The following is a 25,361-nucleotide window of genomic DNA, read 5'->3' as shown; positions in this document are numbered from 1 at the left end:
TGCGATTAGCATGAGGTTGTAAGTAACAAGAACATTTCCCAGGACATAGACATATCTGATATTGGCAGAAAGCTTCAATTCTTGTTAATCTAACTGAACTGTCCAATTTAAAGTAGTGATTACAGTGAAACAATACCATGCTATTGTTTGAGGAGAGTGCACAGTTTTGAACTTCAAAAGTTATTAGGCACATTTGGACAGTATTGATACAAAATTTGGAACAGAAATGCAATGGTTCATTGGATCAGTCTAAAACTTTGCACATACACTGCTGCCATGTAGTGGCCAAGATCTATATTGCACCTGGGCTGGAATAATACATTATGGCATTTCTCTTGCATTTCAAAGATGATGATACAAAACTTTTTTCTTTTAAACGGTTGTTTTTTTCTTTGTATTATCTTTAACCAGATCTAATGTGTTATATTCTCCTACATTCCATTCACATTTCCACAAACTTCAACGTGTTTCCTTTCAAATGGTACCAAGAATATGTATATCCTTGCATCAGGGCCTAAGCTACAGGCAGTTAGATTTGGGTATGTCATTTTAGGCGAAAATAGAAAAAAACGGGGCCGATCCTTAAAAGTTTTTACCACGTGAACTCAGCACTTATATATTTCTCTCAGACGGAAGTAGTGAATTCAGATTGTTTTGTGAACTTTATCAAAAACAGTTGTTGAAGTGGGCACTTACATTTTCAACTGCTTGAGTATAACAACACCTCTTACAGAATACATCTAATACTAACTCATTAGATAGACTGTCTTCAGTAGCCCCATGGTGCTATCTGTCCACATGTCTTCACCATGCTGTTCTCTGTCTGTTATCTGCTGAAAGGAGGTGTGTGTGTGTGTCTGTGTATGTGTGTGCGTGTGTATAACATCACACTAACTCAGACAGAATATCTCAAGCTCAGACAGAATATCTCTACAGTTGTTGTCAGCAGTGTAAAAGCCCTGACTGAGATCTTCTCTGATCCTGTCACAGAACAAGTGCCTTTATAGATCCTGTCACTGACAAAGCAGAGACAAGGAGATGGAACGAAAGCCAAAGACCGGAAAGATATACACACTCACAAACGTACATGTACAAACCACCAAAGCTTTTCTAAACCACCAGCCATTTAGACCAACAACACTCTCACTGTAATAGAGGTCAGAGTGAAAGAGAGAGGGAGAGGTCCTAAATGGACTTTAAAAATTACTTGAAGAGAACAATGTGAGCTTTATTCATCTTCTCTCTTCTCTCTCTCCCTCATACCTTTCTCTCATTCTCTCTCTTCTCTCTCTCCCTCATACCTTTCTCTCATTCTCTCTCTTCCCTATCTCCCTCATACCTTTCTCTCATTCTCTCTCTTCTCTCTCTCCCTCATACCTTTCTCTCATTCTCTCTCTTCCCTCTCTCCCTCATACCTTTCTCTCATTCTCTCTCTTCCCTCTCTCCCTCATACCTTTCTCTCATTCTCTCTCTTCCCTCTCTCCCTCATACCTTTCTCTCATTCTCTCTCTTCCCTCTCTCCCTCATACCTTTCTCTCATTCTCTCTCTTCTCTCTCCCTCATCTCTCTCTTTCCTCTCACCCTCAAGGCTCTCTCTCCTGCATTTCTCTCTCTTTCTTTTTCTCTCTCTCTCTCAATCTCTCTCTCTGTCTCTTACACGCACGCACGCACGCACACACACACACACTCACTCACTCACTCACTCACTCACTCACTCACTCACTCACTCACTCACTCACTCACCCTTCCGTGAGGAGATGAGTCTAGCCAACAATTCACTGAGGTTGGCTCTGGAGTCTTCGTCTTCTTCTGCCGTATATGGGACGGTATTGTCCAAAGGGGCGGAGCGTGTCTGTCTGAGGCGTGGCTTGGAGAGGAAGTGGGCGTAGGCCTCAAGACGTGCTATCAAAGGGAGCACGAAACACCTTGTTAGCTTTTGTCTACTGTCTTGGGTTGGTTGGTGCAATTCAATGACATATGTAAAAATATTGTGATAATAATTGATTGATATAATCTGTTATTGCTAGTGCGTCTTTCTAGAGCCCAAGAATTGCCGTAAAAAGCATAAACATTTATCATATCATCAGGACACCGGTTTGAACAAAACGTATCCATCAGTTCCATTGTACCAGGAAAGATAAATCAAGCTCAGCTAAAGCATTTTAACGTATTAGATTGAAATGTATTTGACATCCAGATGTGATCTCCCTGTTCTTACCTTCAGAGGAAGGGGGCATGGCAGGGTCGCCCTCTTGGAGGGGGGGAGAGGACTGGGGTCGTCCCAAACAGCTAGTGGACAGGACCACCAACAGAACACACACACACAACCCCGCCGTCATCTGGGGGAGAGAGAGGGGAAGAGGGGTAGAGGGGAAGAGGGGAAGAGGGGTAGAGGGGAAGAGGGGTAGCGGTGAGAGGAGTGGAGAGGAGAGGAATGTGACATAAAGGTGTGTATGGTTAAACTACTTCTTTCGTCTGTCGGTGAAAAGCAAGACACCCCTTCACTAATTTACTGGAAGTCTTGACTTGTTCATCCCAAAGAGGCATTAGTGATGTGATGAGGTTATTGAAATGTTCTGGAGAGACTTAGGAAAACCTTTTCCTTCTCTTTCACCCCTGATCTGTTTCTTCCCTCCCCTCTGAGATCTCTTCACTCATTAAGTCAGAATATAACTGAAGGACTGAACTTCTTGTCCAGATTATTAGTCCAAATAAAATATGCTACAATAGAATATAAGAGAATATAATAGAATGTAGACTAAAGTGATCCCTAAAAGATAAAATGACACAAATGTGTGGCACAGTAATTGTCAATCTGAATGACTGATAAATGTTGGCAGTCTGTAAAGTGCTCTATGGGAGACCAGTGAGGTCACTGTCAGCTGTTCCCATCACTAAACCTACACTTCAGCTGCTACACTTCAACCGATCATTTACATACACTTCACCATATCACTCATTACACACACAGCAGTCCACGCTACATCATTTATCTACTTGATCAAACACAACCTAACAAGAAAATACAGCAATTGGATTAATGAAAAAAACCATTCCGTTAAAATATTGTTTTCCAGAGATCTTGTACTTATTCCTGACTCAAGAACAACTACATACAATTTGGTAATTCATTTGTTCTCAATTAACTGAATAAAGGTTGAGAAATATAGAGAAGAACACTCCCAGAGCGAGAGAGAAAAGGAAGGAAGAAGTGCTGTTCTTACCTTGAGGAAAGAGAGTCCTTGTGTTGGAGGAGTGTTTGAGAGAGGGATGAAGGGACTTCTCCGCTCAGAGAGAGAGGCACCCCTTATATACACCCCGGCTCTCCACCCAGTCTGTGTGTGTGTGTGTGCTGAGTTTTGTGTCAGCTTTTACCTCAATGATGAGTCAGTGTGTGTGTCAGTGGGTTTTCTCAGTGTGTGAGAGCTTGGTTATGCCCATTAGGCCCCCTAGGGGGCATTACCTACAGCGGGGCAAAAAGTATTTAGTCAGCCACCAATTGTGCAAGTTCTCCCACTTAAAAAGATGAGAGAGGCCTGTAATTTTCATCATAGGTACACTTCAACCATGACAGACAAAATGAGAAAAAAAATCCAGAAAATCACATTGTAGGATTTTCAATTAATTTATTTGCAAATTGTGGTGGAAAATAAGTATTTGGTCACCTACAAACAAGCAAGATTTCTGGCTCTCACAGACCTGTAACTTCTTCTTTAAGAGGCTCCTCTGTCCTCCACTCCTTACCTGTATTAATGGCACCTGTTTGAACTTGTTATCAGTATAAAAGACACATTTTCTATAGGATTGAGGTCTGGGCTTTGTGATGGCCACTCCAATACCTTTACTTTGTTGTCCTAAAACCATTATGACATTGTCCATTTGGAAGACCCATTTGCGACCAAGCTTTAACTTCCTGACTGATGTCTTGAGATGTTGCTTCAATATATCCACATAATTTTATTGCCTCGTGATGCCATCTATTTTGTGAAGTACACCAGTCCCTCCTGCAGCAAAGCACCCCCACAACATGATGCTGCCCCTCCCCTGTTCTTCACAGTGGGATAGTGTTCTTCGGCTTGCAAGCCTCCCCTTTGTCCTCCAAACATAACGATGGTCATTATGGCCAAATAGTTATATTTTTGTTTCATCAGACCAGAGTACATTTCTCCTAAATGTACGATCTTTGTCCACATGTGCAGTTGCAAACCGTAGTCTGGCTTTTTTATGGCGGTTTTGGAGCAGTGGCTTCTTTCTTCCTGAGTGGCCTTTCAGGTTATGTTGATTTAGCACTTGTTTTACTGTGGTTATAGATACTTTTGTACCTGTTTCCTCCAGCATCTTCACAAGGTCCTTTGCTGTTGTTCTGGGATTGATTTGCACATTTCGCACCAATGTACGTTCATCTCTAGGAGACAGAAAGCATCTCCTTCCTGAGCGGTATGACGGCTGCGTGGTCCCATGGTGTTTATACTTGCGTACTACTGTTTGTACAGATGAACGTGGTACCTTCAGGCATTTGGAAATTGCTCCCAAGGATGAACCAGACTTGTGGGGGTCTACAATATTTTCTGAGGTGATTTCTTTTGATTTTCCCATGATGTCAAGCAAAAAGGCAGTTAGTTGGAAGGTAGGTCTTTGAAACACATCCACAGGTACACCTCCAATTGACTCAAATTATGTCAATTAGCAGAAGCTTCTAAAGCTGTGACATATTTTTTTTTTACATTTTCCAAGTCAACTTAGTGTATATAAACTTCTGACCCACTGGAATTGTGATACAGTGAATTATAAGTGAAATAATCTGTCTGGAAACAATTTTTGGAAAAATTATTGTGTCATGCACAAAGTAGATGTCCTAACCGACTTGCCAAAACTATCGTTTGTTAACGAGAAATTTGTGGAGAGGTTGAAAAACGAGTTTTAATGACTCCATCCTAAGTGTATGTAAATGTCCGACTTCTTCTTTATCTCCCCTCTCCTTTCTCTCTCTCCCCCACCTCTCTCTCTCTCTCTCTCTCTCTTCCCCACCTCTCTCTCTCTCCCCCACCTCTCTCTCTCTCCCCCACCTCTCTCTCTCTCTCTCTCTCTCTCCCACCTCTTTCTCTCTCTCCCCCACCTCTCTCTCTCTCTCCCCCACCTCTCTCTCTCTCTCTCCCCCACCTCTTTCTCTCTCTCCCCACCTCTCTCTCTCTTCCCCACCTCTCTCTCTCTCCCCACCTCTCTCTCCCTCTTCCCCACCTCTCTCTCTCCCCCACCTCTCTCTCTCTCTCTCTTCCCCACCTCTCTCTCTCCCCACCTCTCTCTCTCCCCCACCTCTTTCTCTCTCTCCCCCACCTCTCTCTCTCTTCCCCACCTCTCTCTCTCTCCCCCCCCTCTCTCTCTCTCTCTCCCCCCCCTCTCTCTCTCTCTCCCCCCCCCCTCTCTCTCTCTCTCTCTCTCTCTCTCTCTCTCTCCCCCCCCTCTTTCTCTCTCTCCCCCACATCTCTCTCTCTCCCCCACCTCTCTCTCTCTCTTCCCCACCTCTCTCTCTCTCTTCCCTACCGCTCTCTCTCTCTTCCCCACCTCTCTCTCTCTCTTCCCCACCTCTCTCTCTCTCTTCCCCACCTCTCTCTCTCTCTCTCTCCCACCTCTCTCTCTCTCTCTCCCCACCTCTTTCTCTCTCTCTCCCCCACCTCTTTCTCTCTCCCCCCCACCCTCTCTCTCTCTCTTCCCCACCTCTCTCTCTCTCTCCCCCACCTCTCTCTCTCTCTCCCCCACCTCTCTCTCTCTCTCCCCCATCTCTCTCTCTCTCTCTCCCCCACCTCTCTCTCTCTCCCCCACCTCTCTCTCTCTTCCCCCTCTCTCTCTCCCCCACCTCTCTCTCTCTCCCCACCTCTTTCTCTCTCCCCCACCTCTTTCTCTCTCCCCCACCTCTTTCTCTATCTTCCCCCTCTCGCTCTCTTTTTTACTTTCTCTCTCCCCTCCATCCTCCATTTATCTCTCTCAGTTGATTGGATGGGAATAAGAGGGATTAAAGAGACTCATTGATCACCGTGGTGACCTGATCAATCATTAGGCATTGATCAGCTGTCTCCGGTGAATATCCTTGTTAAGGGAACAGCGATCTATGAGAGGGTTTACAACGCTGTCACAGAGAGAAAGTCTTCACCTGTCTTTTCACTGGTCTCCTCCAGCTCCAAGGAAACGTTGAAGCCATTGTTAAATGTTCCTGAATCATATATTATGGTACCAATACCACAGATTAAGTTTGTCAGCATGTGGACTGAGAGTCTTTCTCTTATACTTCCTCCTTCTCTTTTTCTCATATTTCTAAACTATCCCTCTTGCTCATTTGCTAAAGACACACTCTCTCTCTCGCTCGCTCTCTCTCTCTCTCTCACTCTCTCTCTGTTCCAATCTCTCTCGCTCTGTTCCAAAGCCTGTTCCAATTTGAATTGATTATCAAATCAAATCAAATTGTATTTGTCACATACACATGGTTAGCAGATGTTAGTGTAGCAAAATGCTTGTGCTTCTAGTTCCGACAATGCAGTAATAACCAACAAGTAATCTAGCTAACAATTCCAAAACTACTACCTTATAGACACAAGTGTAAGGGGATAAAGAATATGTACATAAAGATATATGAATGAGTGATGGTACAGAGCGGCATAGGCAAGATACAGTAGATGGTATTGAGTGCAGTATATACATATGAGATGAGTATGTAAACAAAGTGGCATAGTTAAAGTGGCTAGTGATACATGTATTACATAAGGATGCAGTAGATGATATAGAGTACAGTATATACGTATACATATGAGATGAATAATGTAGGGTATGTAAACATTATATTAGGTAGCATTGTTTAAAGTGGCTAGTGATATATTTTACATCATTTCTCATCAATTCCCATTATTAAAGTGACTGGAGTTGAGTCAGTGTGTTGGCAACAGCCACTCAATGTTAGTGGTGGCTGTTTAACAGTCTGATGGCCTTGAGATTTAAGCTGTTTTTCAGTCTCTCGGTCCCAGCTTTGATGCACCTGTACTGACCTCGCCTTCTGGATGATAGCGGGGTGAACAGGCAGTGGCTCGGGTAGTTGCTGTCCTTGATGATCTTTATGGCCTTCCTGTGACATCGGGTGGTGTAGGTGTCCTGGAGGGCAGGTAGTTTGCCCCCGGTGATGCGTTGTGCAGACCTCACTAACCTCTGGAGAGCCTTACGGTTGTGGGCGGAGCAGTTGCCGTACCAGGCGGTGATACAGCCCGACAGGATGCTCTCGATTGTGCATCTGTAGAAGTTTGTGAGTGCTTTTGGTTACAAGTCGAATTTCTTCAGCCTCTTGAGGTTGAAGAGGCGCTGCTGCGCCTTCTTCACGATGCTGTCTGTGATGTGTACGCCGAGGAACTTAAAACTTACTACCCTCTCCACTACTGTTCCATCGATGTGGATAGGGGGGTGTTCCCTCTGCTGTTTCCTGAAGTCCACAATCATCTCCTTAGTTTTGTTGACGTTGAGTGTGAGGTTATTTTCCTGACACCACACTCCGAGGGCCCTCACCTCCTCCCTTCTGTGGGTGGCGTAGGAGTTGTGTGTGTTAACATGGGTATGTGTTTGTGTAATAGCGTAGTTGCGTGATTGTGTGTGTGTGTGTGTTTGTTTGTTTGTATCATAACGTGGTTGTGTTTTTGTTTGTGTGGTTGTGTGTGGGTGTGTGGGATTGGATCCATAGCAGTGTCGATCTTCATCATTTTTTTACGGCAGGATAGTCTGATAACTGCACATAACTTGTAAGGACTGCACATAACTTGTAAGGACAGCACATAACTTGTAAGGACAGCACATAACTTGTAAGGACAGCATTTAACTTGTAAGGACAGCACATAACTTGTAAGGACAGCACACAACTTGTAAGGACAGTACACAACTTGTAAGGACAGTACACAACTGAAACCAATGTGATCCAGTACTTAAATAAACCTACTGAAAGAGGTGTCATTTTATGAATAGAGTACCTTTTGGGTCATGTCAATTTGTAAAAAAAAATATATATATATTTATTTAACCTCATTTTAAAATACTGTCATTAAGAGCACATGTTCAACTTTATAATGAACATATTTTCCTATCTCAAGAAAAACCGCCAGTGACAGTTAAAGGGTTGAAGTTGTCATCTTTAATCATTGCTAACTCCCCAGGTGACAGGGGGAATTGAAGAGTGTTGTGCGCAACAGGACAAATGAAAGCCTGGGAATGTTTCATTTCTAGCCTGCCTATCTATGGGTAACAGGGTTGATGTGTGATGCTCAACACGCTCCATTTCCCATCACAAAACACTAGAAAGTAGCCAAAAAGAGTGGAACCAGCTCACCTGCTTTAACTCTGATGTGACTATTAGATTTTCTTTTCAGTTTTTCTTTACATAAAAATATGTACAAAGAAAAGGAATTATTAAAACAGTTCACATTACAGGGTTGACCTTAGACCTAAGGGAAACATTTTAATCACAAACCGCTTTAAAGCAACAATCACCATTTGTAACTCTAACAAAGTGGACCCAACCCTGTTTCGATAAAAAGCTGAGGGATGGGGCTGAAGAAATGTTCCCACTCTCAAATTCATAGACAGAGCTACTGGATGCAATGACTGACCAAAATATAGTTTGAACCATGTTTTGAGGCTATATAGTGTTGGTTTACATTTACATTGTTCATAAACATTGGAGTAAAACAAACTGATATTTTGGGTTCTGATGGGATACAACAATTGATCTAAGCTCATGGGGCATTTCTAAGTTATTTTCTTCAAGAATCAATGGGTACTTATCATAAATGTATAAATCCAAAACTGTATGTAGCAACAGCAACTGCAGATTGCCCCTTTAAATAAGTACAAATCTTCAGAAATTACACTACCGTTCAAATGTTTGGGGTCACTTAGAAATGTGGAAACGGACTATTTTTAATGGAATATCTACATAGGTGTACAGAAGCCCATTATCAGCAACCATCACTCCTGTGTTTCAATGGCAAGTTGTGTTAGCTAATCCAAGTGTATCATTTTAAAAGATTACTTGATCATTAGAAAACCCTTTTGCAATTATGATAGCACAGCTGAAAACTGTTGTGCTGATTAAAGAAGCAATAAAACTGGCTTTATTTAGACTAGTTGAGTATCTGGAGCATCAGCATTTGTCGGTTCGATTACAGGCTCAAAATGGCCAGTAACAAATACCTTTCTTCTGAAACTCGTCAGTCTATTCTTGTTCTGAGAAATGAAGGCTATTCCATGCGAGAAATTGCAAAGAAACTGAAGATATCGTACAATGCTGTGTACATATCCCTTCACAGAACAGCGCAACCGGTCTCTACCCAGAAAGAGTAGTGGGAGGCCCCGGTGCACAACTGAGCAAGAGGACAAGTACATTAGAGTGTCTAGTTTGAGAAACAGGCACCTCACAAGTCCTCTACTGGCAGCATCATTAAATAGTATCTGAAAAACACAGTCTCAACGTCAACAGTGAAGAGGCGACTCTGGGATGCTGGCCTAGAACTTTGTTCCAGAGCATAGATATACAGTATGTAATCCAGCTGTTAAATGTAACACTTTATCAGAATGGACTCACATAACCTCTGTGAGGACATAAAAGGCACTCAGAATGTACGACCCATAATGCATTTTGCCATGTCATAGAGAGATTTTTTATGAGATTAATTTTTTTTTAACAATAGAAACCTTCCACCGCCATAGAAACACTCCTAGAGCTGAAACATCTCAACAATTCCTCATACCTCTATCGAAGTAAACACATTTGAGAGAAAGAGAGAAGGAGAGGGAGCGGGAGAGGAAGAAAAAGGCAGAGTGACAGAGTGAGAGGGGGACAGAAACAGAATGAAATGGAGAAAGGGAGAAAGAGAGAGAAACTCTTGCCGAGGGCATATAAATAACAGATTATAGACAGCGCCTCCAGTTCCGTGTAAACACAATCAATTATTCACAGAGGTATTACATTAATACATCTGTCTCTGTAGCATCACCTTTACACACACACACGCACGCACGCACGCACGCACGCACGCACGCACGCACGCACGCACGCACGCACACACGCACGCACGCACACACGCACGCGCACGCACGCACGCACGCACACACACACACACACACACACACACACACACACACACACACACACACACACACACACACACACACACACACACACACACACACACACACACACACACACACACACACACACACACACACACACACACACACACACACACACACACACACACACACACACACACACACACACACACCAACACACACACACACGCACGCACACGCACACGCACGCGCGTGCGCGCGTGTTATTTATTCATCTTTCTGAGATAACAACACTTCCTGTGAGAAAACATCATTTGGCAGAAACTGGTTAGAGGACAACGTTCTAACAAGCAAACAACATGTATTAATATAACAGAGATGGTTTGGGGAACGTTTGTTGGCTCCCCTAGTTAATTCAGAGGCTTTAGCTCAGGGCTAAGCACGGGCTTGTGGCACATAGATCAACCAGGGTTTGAACCCATGCGAGTATTCCTACTGCTAATTGTCTAGTCGTGTCATGTGAGTTTGCATATGTAAGTGTGTAAATGCGTGACCTATTAAGTGCACATCCATGACCACACATGTGAACACACACACAGGTCCCTGATCCTCAGATCAAGTGTTTGTTGCTGCTTCATCGTAACTATGCCAGCAGTTACACACATCATTTATGTGTGCATAATTATCCTTTGACAGTATTGATGGGAAAAGGGAGGTTTCTGACAGAATTACTTCAGTTTGAACATTTACAGTCATTTCTCTGTCACTGAATCTCCAGTGTGAAGTTGAATAAGGAAGACTAATTAGACAGTTTGTTGTCCTGCATGGTGTTGATGCTCCTCAGGCAGTCTGTCTGTCTGTCTGTCTGTATGCTAGTGATTTGGAGGGGGTGGTTTGGCATTCTATGTTCACATGGTGATCTGGAGACAGGTGTTATCTCCTCAGGCTTCTGAAAAGATAGTTTGAATAGTTTGCTTGTATGACTGGCCAGGTATCGAATCTGGGTGGTGCTCACAACTCCTAGTCCGAGTTTGCCCTTTGAACTAAAGCCCAGGCATTCAGAAGCTAACACAAGTCTTTATGTCTCAAGCAAGGATACTCATCAGGCAAGACACCAAACTACCTCTGCTATATGGAATCCCAGTACAGTCCCAAGTCATGAGAGGGTGAAGCGGTTAAGGGGCTTGATTCAATCTTGATCTGGAAAATACCTTTACATTTCAAGCGCTGTAGCGCGACGTAGCGCGCTTGAAATGTAAAGGTATTTTCCGATTTAGCCGACATATGCAGTGTTTAGTGAATTAGAGCTCTGTTACCTGAACCGAGCCCGACGGGCCCGACAATATACATCAGGTTAAGGCCGGGTAGGGACAGTTTTTTTTCATCAATATAAATAGGTTTTGGATATTACTAAATTGATCTCTAACATTTTGAAGCTGAGCCATTTGCTTGTGCTCTGCTGCGCAGTCAAGTCATATCTGACTAAGATCATGACATGGTGTCAGAAATGCTTCAACCTAGTCAAATATAAGACCAGAACATTGCCTGAGTCGACAGGTGAGATTATTTCACAGAAATAGTAACTTTCCTTGATTTTTGTTAAGAGTTAAGAGTGAATAAAAGTAGCTAGCTACCTGCTAACTGCTCTCTGTCATGTCTCGTGAACAGCCCAAGGTGTAGCCGTTGCTATGTAAAATAAAACATGCAGACTAGCAGCAGATTGCATGCAGCATGAGCAGCACAGGGAGCGAGGACAGACAGAGATGAGCAGCTAATGTATACTAAACATTTTTTTTTCTGATTTCGGGTCCGGGGAGGGCCGGGCCTTAAATTTGGCAGAAGCAATCAGGCCTGGGTAGGGTATGGCCTGAACGTTGCGGGTATGGGTAGGCCTCGGGCTTAATATTCATGCCCCTACAGGGCTGCAGTCTCCGTGAACGTGGGAACATTGCCTTTAAATTTAAATCACGCTCTAGCACTGAACTTTGGCGATATGGATGGAATCGAGCCCAAGATGAGTCATTCCAAGACGTCAAGATTTGTCAATTCTCTCCAAGGAGTTGTCAGGTGGCTATTCCTACTGGTGTGAATGAGCCACTGGTTCCAAGAGGATGCAACATGCGAAATTAGAGCCAAAGAAAAGGAAAGCGCTCACATACTGTTTCTTTAAACTTACTTATGGAACTAGCACCCATTTTCAGGAGAGTAGAGTAGATGAGTGGTGAAGAGAGGAGAGAGGGATGAGGAGAGGATAGAGGGATGAGGGGAGGGATAAAAGAAGATGAGAGCAAGATGAGAGGGGAGGTAAAAGGAATGAGAAGAGAGGAGAGGAGGGAAAACAGTACAAACAGCATGCTAATGAAAACTTGATACTAAACTATCAAAATAAAGTTGTCAAAAAATATTAATAGTGAAGTAAAGTACAGAAAAAAACGATTACATTTTTTATTTTTTTTGCTTAAGTACTTTACACCACTGTTGTTACAAAACCATTACACCGCATGACCAAAGGTATGTTCACTCCTGCTCGTCAAACATCTCATTCCAAAATCATGAGCATTAATATGGAGTTGGCCCCCCTTTGCTGTTACAACTCTTCTGGGAAGGCTCTCCACAAGATGTTGGAACATTGCTGCAGGGACTTGCTTCCATTCAGTCACAAGAGCATTAGTGAGGTCGGGGACTGATGTTGGGCGATTAGGCCTGGCTCACAGTCAACGTTCCAATTCATCTTAAGGGTGTTCGATGGGGTTGAGGTTAGGGCTCTGTGCAGGCTTGTCAAGTTCTACCACACCGATCTCGACAAACCATTTCTGTATGGACCTCGCTTTGTGCACAGGGGCATTGTCATGCTGAGACAGGTGAGGGCCTTCCCCAAACTTTTGCCACAAAGTTGGAAGCACAGAATCATCTAGAATGTCATTGTATGCTGAAGCATTAAGATTTATTTTCACTGGAACTAAGGGGCCTAGCCCAAACCATGAAAAACAGCCCCAGACCATTATTCCTCCTCCACCAAACTTTACCGTTGGCCCTATGCATTGGGGCAGGTAGCGTTCTCCTGGCATCCGTCATACCCAGATTCGTCCCTCGGACTGTCAGATGGACGCGTTTCCACTGCTCCAGAGTCCAATGGTGACAAGCTTTACACCACTTCAGCCAACGCTTGGCCTTGCGCATGGTGATCTTAGGCTTGTGTGCTGCTGCTTGGCCATGGAAATCCATTTCATGAAGCTCGCAACGAACAGTTCTTGTGCTGACGTTGATTCCAGAGGCAGTTTGGATCTCGATAGTGAGTGTTCTACTGCCAATGTTTGTCTATGGAAATTGCATGGCTGTGTGCTCGATTTTATACACCTGACAGCAACAGGTATGTCTGAAATAGCCACAGTGTATCTTGTGAGCCATTGGAATTGCATTTATTTTCCAATTACTTAATAGGTCTTAGTCAGATCCCTGAACAATTATTTTGAACCAACAACATACATTCTGATGAGAGTGTGTGTGTGTGTGTGTGTGTGTGTGTGTGTGTGTGTGTGTGTGTGTGTGTGTGTGTGTGTGTGTGTGTGTGTGTGTGTGCGTGCGTGCGTGCGTGCAGGCGTGCGTGCGTGCGTGCGTGCGTGCGTGTGCGTGCGTGTGTGTGTGTGTGTGTGTGGTGTGTGTGTGGTGTGTGTGGTGTGTGTGTGTGTGTGTGCGTACAAGTAGATGGGAGGTATTACGCATTTTTATCTAATAACCCTTGATAAGGGTCAATTATATTGCACTCTGAGACTCATTGCGATGAAAAGGTTTTTTGATGCAGAGACAGTCTGAAAGGTCTGGTCAGAACAGAAACAGGGATTCGGCAGAGCTAGGCTTACTGATTGTCATCAATAATAATATAACACAACTCTGAAGCCTTTCTTCCTACTCAACAACCCCTGTTATCTTTATTTCTACATGAAGGAATATTTGAATGTGTGTTTCCAAAGTGTATATAGTACTGTACAATACAGATATAGCAGCAGTATAGAATAGGGATTATAATAGTAAGATGAAAGGTGTGTATTGTGTATAACTACCCAGCAAACAGGGGACATCCTAACGACATTTGGCGACATTCCCATTAGGTCCCTTAAACGGTTTCAGGAAGACGTTATCCCGCTGACATTCGGAGAACATTAAAACATGACGTTAACCTCGGGACCATAAGAGGATGTTCAGTACAGGTCCCGGTTTGGTCGCATTATAACGTTGCAATAAGATATTTTGATATCCATTAGGGAAATGTTATGAAAAGGTTCATATTTGGTTCTGACAAGACGTTATCCATGGGACATTCAATGACCACAAGGGAACTTACTCTGGGGATCTTTGTATAATTCCCTATACATTACCAGGGTATCGCTTAGGACCTTGTCAGGACCATGTCAGGACCTTTTTAGGCCATTTTCAGGCCTTTCATTTTACTAGTCACTTTAGGTGACAAAATAGTCACCTAAAGTGGTCAGGATGTTGTGTCATGTTCCCCTGGAGGTTTTGTCTTAGTTTCCGGTTTGTTCTGGGGACATCCCTGAGGATGTTTTTAGGACATGCTTGGGATGTTGTCTCATGGTCCCCTGGAGGCCAGGACTCGCATGATGGTCCCAGGTGTCACCTACTATAAGTGAACTAATGAAATGGTGTGGGTGTTTTAAGGTAAGTGGTACTTGTTAAGCTAAAATAGTTCAAAAATCTTTGATCAATATGATTACATTTTACATGATTACTTAGTACTGACTTTCCAACATTTTCAACCTGGGATTTGAACTCATAATTTGCTTGTTGTTTTCTGAGCAAAAAATAAATACATTAATAATAATATACAGTACCAGTCAAAAGTTTGGACACACCTACTCATTCAACAGTTTTTATTTATTTAAAAAAAAGATTTTCTACATTGTAGAATAATAGTGAAAACATCAAAACTATTAAATTACACATATGGAATCATATAGTATCCAAAAAAGTGTAAAAAAAAATCTAAATTGCCACCCTTTTCCTCGATGACAGCTTTGCACACTCTTGGCATTTTCTCAACCAGCTTCACCTGGAATGCCTTTCCAACCGTCTTTAAGGAGTTTCCACATATGCTGAGCACTAGTTGGCTAGTTGTCCTTCACTCTGCGGTCCAACTCATCCCAAACCATCTCAATTGCGTTGAGGTCGGGTGATTGTGGAGGCCAGGTCATCTGATGCAGCACTCCATCACTCTCCTTCTTGGTAAAATAGCCCTTACATTGCCTGGAGGTGTGTTGGGTCATTGTCCTGTTGAAAAACACTTGATAGTCCCACTAGACGCAAACCAGACAGGATGGCGTATTGCTGCAGAATGCTGTGGTGTGCCTTAAGTGTGCCTTGAATTCGAAATAAATCACTGGCAGTGTCACCAGCAAGGCACCCCCACACCATCACACCTCCTCCATACTTCACGGTGGGAACCACACATGTGGAGATCATCCATTCACCTCATCTGCATCTCACAAAGACACGGCGGTTGGAAGCAAAATCTCAAATTTGGAATTATCAGGACAAAGGATTTCCACCGGTCTAATGTCTATTGCTAGTGTTTCTTGACCCAAACAAGTCTCTTCTTCTTATTGGTGTCCTTTAGTAGTGTTTTGTTTACAGCAATTTGACCATGAAGGCCTGATTCAAGCAGACTCTAAACAGTTGATGTTCAGTTGATGTTCAGAGATGTGTCTGTTACTTGAACTCTATTTGGGCTACAATTTCTGAGACTGGTAACTCTAATGAACTTATCCTCTGCAGCAGAGGAAACTCTGGGTCTTCCATTATTGTGGCGGTCCTCATGAGAGACAGTTTCATCATAGCGCTTGATGGTTTTTGCCACTGCACTTGAAGAAACTTTCAAAGTTCTTGATATTTTCCGTATTGACTGACGTTCATGTCTAAGTAATGTTGGACTGTCATTTCTCTTTGCTTGTTTGAGCTGTTCTATCTATAATATGGACTTGGTCTTTTACCAAATAGGGCTGGCTTCTACCCCCCTACCTTGTCACAACACAACTGATTGGTTCAAACACATTAAGGAAGAAAAATCCACAAATTAACTTTTAACAAGGCACACCTGTTAATTGAAATGCATTCCTGGGGATTACCTCTGGTTGAGAGAATGCCAAGAGTGTGCAAAGCTGTCATCAAGGCAAAAGGTGGGTATTTGAAGAATCTGAAATATAAACTGTATTTTGATTTGTTTAACACTTTTTTTGGTTACTACATGATTCCATATGTGTTATTTCATAGTTCTGATGTCTTCACTATTATTCTACATTTTCTATGTAGAAAAATGTTTTAAAAAAGAAAGAAAAACACTTGAATGATTAGGTGTCCCAACGTTTGACTGGTACTGTATATCGTTTTTATTTTTTATGTTTTATTGTTGGACATAAAAGACTAAAAACATTAGGAAATTAGTTCCAAGTGATTTTAATTTTGTAAATCTGTTCCAAGCATTCCCACACATAATAGAGAGAGAGAGACACATGATCATATACAAATGTAAGCATGGTTTGACATGATTATGTTTCAGTCAAATATTATATCTGTTTTAGCTTTTTGAGGTCAAATTGCAGTCTTCAAATGATTTGTGATTGGATTCTGGCCCACCGACCATCCACTCAAGAAAGAATTGTCTCGCAGCGTTATGTAGTTGATGATCCCTGCCCTACACATTCATTACCTGTAATACATCTTCCACTTAGTTAAAGAGTACCATCTGCACATCTATTCTAGTTATCAGTTAATCTGACTTTTTTATCATTATTTATTTGATTTACTTATTTCAGAAATTATGTTTTTTTTGTGTAGTTGTCTAATGTTGGTGGGGCATATTATTCTGTTTAAATGTTACTCCTGAATCACTATGATAAATATAATAGTGAGATTTACATTGAAGTGTAGGAAAACAGGTGAAATCACTCATTGACACAGATAGCAGGCAGATTGGAATGCTGTGAACCAAGATGTTGTGAGTTCAAATCCCAAGTGAGGACATGTTGAATAAAAATGACTGTATAAATCATTGAATAATCTATGTCAAATATGTATGTTGAAAACACACTGTTTGTATTGCCAACAGACAAAGAGCTGTGAATGGATCAGTGGTTCACCAATCAGGGCCTAGATCTGCTTGGCAACAGTAACAATGGATACTGTGTAAGGAAACTAGTGTGCGCATGCCCTGGGTAGAATGTTCCCAAGCCGGGAACTAGATGAAAACCCCCAGGGGACAATGATAGAGCATTTAAAAGAGGCCTATAAACATCCTTGGGGATGTCCCCATAAAAACTGGGAACTAGACTGAACCTCCACAGGACTATGACACAATTTGCCAAGAACATCCTAAAATCATCCTTGGGGACATCCCGGGACTAGGCAAAACCCCCACAGGACCATGACACAACGTCCTGATGACTTTAGGGAACCATTTGTGTAGGGATCACCTATGTATTAAGTATTAACCAGTCATTATACACGGCATGGGGAAATCATTAACTATAATCAATCGCTGTCCAATTACGGCTGAATGGATCACTTAGACTGTATTGACTGAAACAGTAATGGTTGTTCAACAGAGATGTAGGTATGTGTTGACTTTAGTATCAACAGGCTGGGAAAATAATGTTGAACAAATCAGTTCCAAGTGATGCAATCTATTTATCAAATGATTTCAAATGAGTCAAGACTTGAAAGGTACAGCTCAATGTCTAAGTGGTGTGTGTGTGTCAGTGGCAGTCGGTGCCGTTTAAGATTAGGAAGAACAAAAAAAAAAAAATGATGAGCATGGCCTTATTTCTATTACAGCATATTGGATGACTGTCATTCATATTCCGTTCACCCAGCTCAATGTAACATCGATAGATTTAGTACATCATACTTGAATTTGCCCTATACCCATCATGAGGTTGATACAACCTAGCCTACACATAAAAGTTTATAACGTACACTACCGGTCAAAGGTTTGAGAACACCTACTCATTTAAGTTTTTTCTTCTGTATTTGTACTATTTTCTACATTGTAGATTAATAGTGAAGACATCAAAACTATGAAATAAATTATATGGAATCATGGAGTAACCAAAACAGTGTTAAACAAATCAAAATATATTTTATATTTGAGATTCTTCAAATAGCCACCACTTGCCTTGTTGCCAGCTTTGCACACTCTTGGCATCCTCTAAACCAGCTTCATGAGGTAGTAACCTGGAATTGGTTTCAGGTAAAATGTGTGCCTTGTTAAAAGCTAATTTGTGGAATTTCTTTCCTTCCTAATACGTTTGAGCCAATCAGTTGTGTTATGACAAGGTGGTGGGGGGTATACAGATTTGGTAAAAGACCAAGTCCATATTATTGCTGTATAATTCCTTCTCGCATCTACGCACTCTCCACCTTTCACCTTTCACCTTTCCTCTTCGCTTGTGGAGTTCAGTGCACAACAAAACAGCTGTCTGTGACCATGCGCAATACCTCTCTAAGCCAAATCTTCATACTATAACCTCTACACAGCCTATATCATTGTCAACATAGTAATGTTACAATTAGTAAACCCACAATCCATGTGTACAATCACAAAGTACAGTGTACAGCAAGCAGTTCAACAGTTACATTGGTGGGCCCTGGTGGCAATACATTTATAAAACCGAAAGCTTACCTCGACTTGGAATAGTTGCAGTGTTGGATAGCCTTAGCCATCTAGCTAACATAATTAGCATTACTGTCTGTTTGAGTCAGGTTGTTGAGTTGGCTGAATTAACTGCATTAGCTAGGTATTACATTTACATTTAAGTCATTTGCTCTTATCCAAGGTGCATACACCTTATGACAACCAGTGGAACAGCCACTTGCATCTAAATCTTGTTAGGGGGGGTGAGAAGGAAATACTTACCCTATCCTAGGTATTCCTTGAAGAGGTGGGGTTTCAGGTGTCTCCGGAAGGTGGTGATTGACTCCGCTGTATGTGAAAGGTAAACAACAACAACAACAAAACAATGAAATATAGCCATTTATCTTTCTCTCTTTCTCATTTATGCTTCTCCTACATTTTTTAAGAAACTAATTTGTTCAAAACTGTTCAACTATTGTCTTTCTCTCCCTTTGAGTCAACTACTCACCAAACTAGCTGTAGCTTGTGCTTTCAGTACATTCTCTGATCCTTTGATCAGATGTACAACATGTCAGTTCATACTGTAAGAACTCTAATAGGTTGGAGGACGTCCTCTGGAAGTCGTCATAATTACTGTGTAAGTCTACGGAAGGGCGTGAGAACCATGAGCCTCCTAGGTTTTGTATTGAAGTCAATGTATGCGGAGGAGCACGGAAAATAGCTGTCCTCTGGCTACACCCTGGTGCTACCCTAGAGGGTGCTATTGAGGCTACTGTAGACCTTCATTGCAAAACAGTGTGTTTTAATAAATGATTTAGTGACATAAATATATTTATGGTAGTTTTATTTAAAAAGGACACATTTTTTCAGGTTTCACAATAAAAAAAATCTGAAATTCACAGAGTAGATTGGTCCTCCCCTTCCTCCTCTGAGGAGCCTCCACTGGTGTGTGTATGCATGCATGTGTGTGAGGGCGGCAGATAGCCTAGTGGTTAAGAGTGTTGAGCCGACTAGGTGAGAAAAATTTGTTGATGTGCCCTTGAGCAAGGCACTTAACACAAATTGCTACTGTAAGTGGCTCTGGATAAGAGTGTCCACTAAAATGTAAAGTGTGTGTGTTCGAGTCTCTCTGAGTCACGTCGGGCATGTCTCTTCTGGTAATCACCAGATTCTTGTCACAATCTCCAACACTATTGACAGGGAGATGGGGGATAGCGTGCATAATTGGCTGATGTGCTGTCCCTCATGTAGTTGCTTGTATTAGTGTGACTGTGGAAATCAGTGTGTAACATAAATGTCACTAGTGACTTCATTTTGACATTTACATTTTAGTCATTTAGCTGATGCTCTTATCCAGAGAGACATACAATTAGTTCAATCATCTTAAGATACACTACATGACCAAAAGTACTGTATGTGCACACCTACTCATCGAACATCTCATTCCAAAATCATGGGCATTAATACGGGATTTGCATCCAGTCAGCCACAAGATTATTAGTGAGGTTGGGCACTGATGTTGGGCGATTAGGCCTGGCTAGCAGCTGGTGTTCCAATTCATCACAAAGGTGTTCAATGGGGTTGCGGTCAGTGCTCTGTGCAGGCTTGTCAAGTTTTTCCACACCGATCTTGAAAAACAATTTCTGTATGGACCTCACTTTGTGCACTGGGGCATTGTCATGCTGAAACAGGAAAGGGCCTTCCTCAAACTGTTGCCACGTTGAAAGCACTGAATCATCTAGAATGTCATTGTATGCTGTAGCATTAAGGTTTCCCTTCACTGGAACTAAGTGGCCTAGACCGAACCACAAAAAACTGTCCCAGACCATTGTTCCTCCTCCACCAAACTTTACAGTTGGTACTATGCATTGGGGCAGGTAGCGTTCTCCAAACCTAGATTAGTCCGTCGGACTGCCAGACGGTGAAGCATGATTCATCACTCCAGAGAACGCCTTTCCACTGCTCCAGAGTCCAATGTCAGCAAACTTTACACCACTCCAGCCGACGCTTGGCATTGCGCATGGTGATCTTAGGCTTGTGTGCGGCAGCTCGGCCATGGAAACCCATTTCATTAAACTCCTGACTAAACAGGTCTTGTGCTGACTTTGTTTCCAGAGGCAGTTTGGAACTCAGTAGTGAGTGTTGCAACTGAGGACAGATGATATTTACGCACTAAGCACTTGCGGCTGAGCCGTTATTGCTACTAGATGTTGCCACTTCACAATAACAGCATTTACAGTTGACCGGGGCAACTCTAGCATCACAAAAATTTGACGAACTGACTTGCTGGAAAGGTGGCATCCTATGACAGTGCCACTTTGAAAGTCACTGAGCTCTTCAGTAAGGCCACTCTACTGCCAATGTTTGTCTAAGGAGATTGCATGGCTGTGTGCTCAATATTATACAAATGTCAGCAATGGGTGTGGCTGAAATACCCTAATCTACCAATTGGAAGGGGTGTCCAGATACTTTTGTACATACTGTATAGTGTAGCTGGGTGAGACAACCACATATCACTGTCGTAGCAAGTACATTTTCCCTATAGAAAGTAATCAGCAGTCAGTGCAAGAAGATTTTTTTTTTTTTTAAGTGAAAACTGCAATGTGTACTGTAACTTTTTGTACTTTATCTTTTTGGGAAACCCTACCACACTCACATAGAAATGTGACATAGATCTGTCATTCTCATTGAACACAAGTCTAAGAAGCGGTAGATATGTTCTATGTACTCTATTTCAAAACAGTGTGTTTGTGTGTGTTTCATTTTTGTATCTTTTACTTTCAGTTTTGCACTTCAGCTTCAAAATACAAGATTTGGAGTTATTGAAAAGGTATTTCTGTCACGTTGGTATGAATGATCGGGAGACAGGCTCAGGAATTCGTAATGTTTTTTTTATTAAGCCCAAATTACACCGTGCTGTGTAAAGGCACTGGGACGAAGACCAAACAAACACATAACAAAACACAGGGTAGAAACCCAAAACAAAAGAGCGAGGAGTATCTTCAATAAATAACACATGTGCACGATGATTAACACACGAGACGAGACCAGTAATCATCTGCACAATGATTAACACACGGGACGAGACCAGTAATCATCTGCACAATGATTAACACACGGGACGAGACCAGTAATCATCTGCACAATGATTAACACACGGGACGAGACCAGTAATCATCTGCACAATGATTAACACACGGGACGAGACCAGTAATCATCTGCACAATGATTAACACACGGGACGAGACCAGTAATCATCTGCACAATGATTAACACACGGGACGAGACCAGTAATCATCTGCACAATGATTAACACACGGGACGAGACCAGTAATCATCTGCACAATGATTAACACACGGGACGAGACCAGTAATCATCTGCACAATGATTAACACACGGGACGAGACCAGTAATCATCTGCACAATGATTAACACACGGGACGAGACCAGTAATCATCTGCACAATGATTAACACACGGGACGAGACCAGTAATCATCTGCACAATGATTAACACATGGGACGAGACCAGTAATCATCTGCTCAATCCACAAGGGCACGAAAGCCCAAAACACACAGCACTGGTACTCACACGCACCAGTGGACATTGTAACAATAATCGACCCCCAATGGAAACCAAAGGGCACACTTATACAAGTACTAATCAGTGGGAATAGGGGACAGGTGTGCATAATGAAAGTTCCGGAGGGATCTGTGACAATTTCACAGCGGTTTAGATGGTACAATGATTCTCTACACACTTGCTTGTTTTTTTTCACATAAACTGAAATTAGGCGAACTAATATAATTTTTGCAAAAAGGAAATGGCGGAGTGATTTCTGCATATTGCACCTTTAAGATATTATTTGAAGATGTAGATTTTCAGAGGTTTTTGGAAGATGGGCAGGGACTCTGCTGTCCTACCTTCAGGGGGCAGCTGGTTCCACCATTGGGGTGCCAGTGTAACAGTATAACTTTACGTCCGTCCCCTCGCCCATACCCAGCTCGAACCAGGGACCCTCTGCACACAGACAACAGTCACCCACAAAGCATCGTTACCCATAGCTCCACAAAAGCCACGGCCCTTGCAGAGCAAGGGGAACCACTACTTCAAGGTCTCAAAGCAAGTGACGTTACCGATTGAAACACTATTAGCGCGCACCACCGCTAACTAGTTAGCCATTTCATATCGGTTACACCAGGACAGAGAAGAACTTTGACTGGGTGGAAGGAGGAGCTCACATGGAGGCGGGAGACTGCCAAGAGACCAGTGTTGGCTTGCGGCACAAGCAGGGAGCCCACCAACAGAGAGTTGCAGTAGTCTAGATGGTAGATGACAAGAGCCCGGATTACGACCTGCGCTGCTTCCTGAGGAAAGGATGCAACATGCAACAAGTTGCTAAGAGAGTGCCAAAGTGAATCATTTGGCTTGACCAGACTTACAAGAGTAGAATTCCAATGGGAATTATGCAGATTGGACAAATATTTTCTTTAGGTAGGCTACTACTTCCGGGTTGGAGCGAGCGGTCGCATCCGCATTTCGCTCCGCAGGTAGTATAACTTTTTCATTACATTTCATTACATTTCATTATAGTACAACGGTTTGATTTGTCTAATCTTAGCAATTTCTTCTTAGCTAGCTACATAGCCGTCTTTGTATCAAAGATAATTGCGTAATTATCGTATTTCGTCGTCCTAACGTAGTCTTCACTGCTCTGCCCAGCAGCTAGCCAGCTAGCAAACGTCCACCGATTAGCAGCACTGTAGAAACTATTACACTCAACTGAACGACTTGATTAGTGTAGTGTTAGCTAGCTACATAGCTGTCTTTGCTGTCTTCGTATCCAAGATAATTGTGTAGTCTTAGAGTGATTATCTTAATTTACCGAGGTTAGCTAGCCAGCTATTTGTCGTCCTTAACGTAGGAGACACTGCTAGCTAGCCAACAGCTAGCCAACGTCTTCCGAATAGAACTCAACAACCCGGTCGCAGTCCACTTCGCTCCACAGGTAGTATCACATTTTCATTTAATTTCACTACAGTACAACGGTTTGATTTGTTTGATCGTAGCTAGCTACATAGCTAGCTACATAGCCGTCTTTGTATCAAAGATAATTGTGTAGTCTAGAGCGATTTTCTAGGTTAGCTAGCCAGCTATTGTCGTTCTTTTAACGCAACGTAACGTAATCAACACTGCTAGCTAGCCAGCTAGCCCCCGAATAGCAGCACTGTAGAAACTATTACACTCAACGGAACGACTAGTGTAGTGTCAACAACGCAGCCACTGCCAGCTAGCCTACTTCAGCAGTACTGTATCATTTTAATCATTTTAGTCAATAAGATTCTTGCTACGTAAGCTTAACTTTCTGAACATTCGAGACGTGTAGTCCACTTGTCATTCCAATCTCCTTTGCATTAGTGTAGCCTCTTCTGTAGCCTGTCAACTATGTGTCTGTCTATCCCTGTTCTCTCCTCTCTGCACAGACCATACAAACGCTCCACACCGCGTGGCCGCGGCCACCCTAATCTGGTGGTCCCAGCGCGCACGACCCACGTGGAGTTCCAGGTCTCCGGTAGCCTCTGGAACTGCCGATCTGCGGCCAACAAGGCAGAGTTCATCTCAGCCTATGCCTCCCTCCAGTCCCTCGACTTCTTGGCACTGACGGAAACATGGATCACCACAGATAACACTGCCACTCCTACTGCTCTCTCTTCGTCCGCCCACGTGTTCTCGCACACCCCGAGAGCTTCTGGTCAGCGGGGTGGTGGGATCCTCATCTCTCCCAAGTGGTCATTCTCTCTTTCTCCCTTACCCATCTGTCTATCGCCTCCTTTGAATTCCATGCTGTCACAGTTACCAGCCCTTTCAAGCTTAACATCCTTATCATTTATCGCCCTCCAGGTTCCCTCGGAGAGTTCATCAATGAGCTTGATGCCTTGATAAGCTCCTTTCCTGAGGACGGCTCACCTCTCACAGTTCTGGGCGACTTTAACTTCCCCACGTCTACCTTTGACTCATTCCTCTCTGCCTCCTTCTTTCCACTCCTCTCCTCTTTTGACCTCACCCTCTCACCTTCCCCCCCTACTCACAAGGCAGGCAATACGCTCGACCTCATCTTTACTAGATGCTGTTCTTCCACTAACCTCATTGCAACTCCCCTCCAAGTCTCCGACCACTACCTTGTATCCTTTTCCCTCTCGCTCTCATCTATCACTTCCCACACTGCCCCTACTCGGATGGTATCGCGCCGTCCCAAACTTCGCTCTCTCTCCCCCGCTACTCTCTCCTCCTCCATCCTATCATCTCTTCCCTCTGCTCAAACCTTCTCCAACCTATCTCCTGATTCTGCCTCCTCAACCCTCCTCTCCTCCCTTTCTGCATCCTTTGACTCTCTATGCCCCCTATCCTCCAGGCCGGCTCGGTCCTCCCCTCCCGCTCCGTGGCTCGACGACTCATTGCGAGCTCACAGAACAGGGCTCCGGGCAGCCGAGCGTAAATGGAGGAAAACTCGCCTCCCTGCGGACCTGGCATCCTTTCGCTCCCTCCTCTCTACATTTTCCTCTTCTGTCTCTGCTGCTAAAGCCACTTTCTACCACTCTAAATTCCAAGCTTCTGCCTCTAA

General features: G+C 43.1%; 1 protein-coding gene across 1 annotated transcript in view; it reads right to left on the bottom strand.

The window, feature by feature from the left end:
• The window catches only part of cckb (cholecystokinin b), a 6,085-nt gene extending 2,710 nt beyond the window's left edge, over positions 1 to 3,375 (bottom strand). Inside the window, exons 1-3 of the mRNA XM_035794826.2 lie at positions 3,225 to 3,375; positions 2,219 to 2,339; positions 1,744 to 1,902 (exon numbers count right to left, since the gene is read on the bottom strand). Of these exons, the coding sequence (XP_035650719.1) occupies positions 1,744 to 1,902; positions 2,219 to 2,339 (280 nt within the window). The 5' untranslated portion in view covers positions 3,225 to 3,375. The remainder of the gene's footprint in view (positions 1 to 1,743; positions 1,903 to 2,218; positions 2,340 to 3,224) is intronic.
• Positions 3,376 to 25,361: the final 21,986 nt, after the last annotated feature.

This window comes from Oncorhynchus keta, chromosome 20 (genome assembly GCF_023373465.1).
Source record: "Oncorhynchus keta strain PuntledgeMale-10-30-2019 chromosome 20, Oket_V2, whole genome shotgun sequence".
NCBI lineage: Eukaryota > Metazoa > Chordata > Actinopteri > Salmoniformes > Salmonidae > Oncorhynchus > Oncorhynchus keta.
The sequence above is the reverse complement of the archived record's forward strand: the minus strand, read 5'-3'. Positions and strand labels throughout refer to the sequence as shown.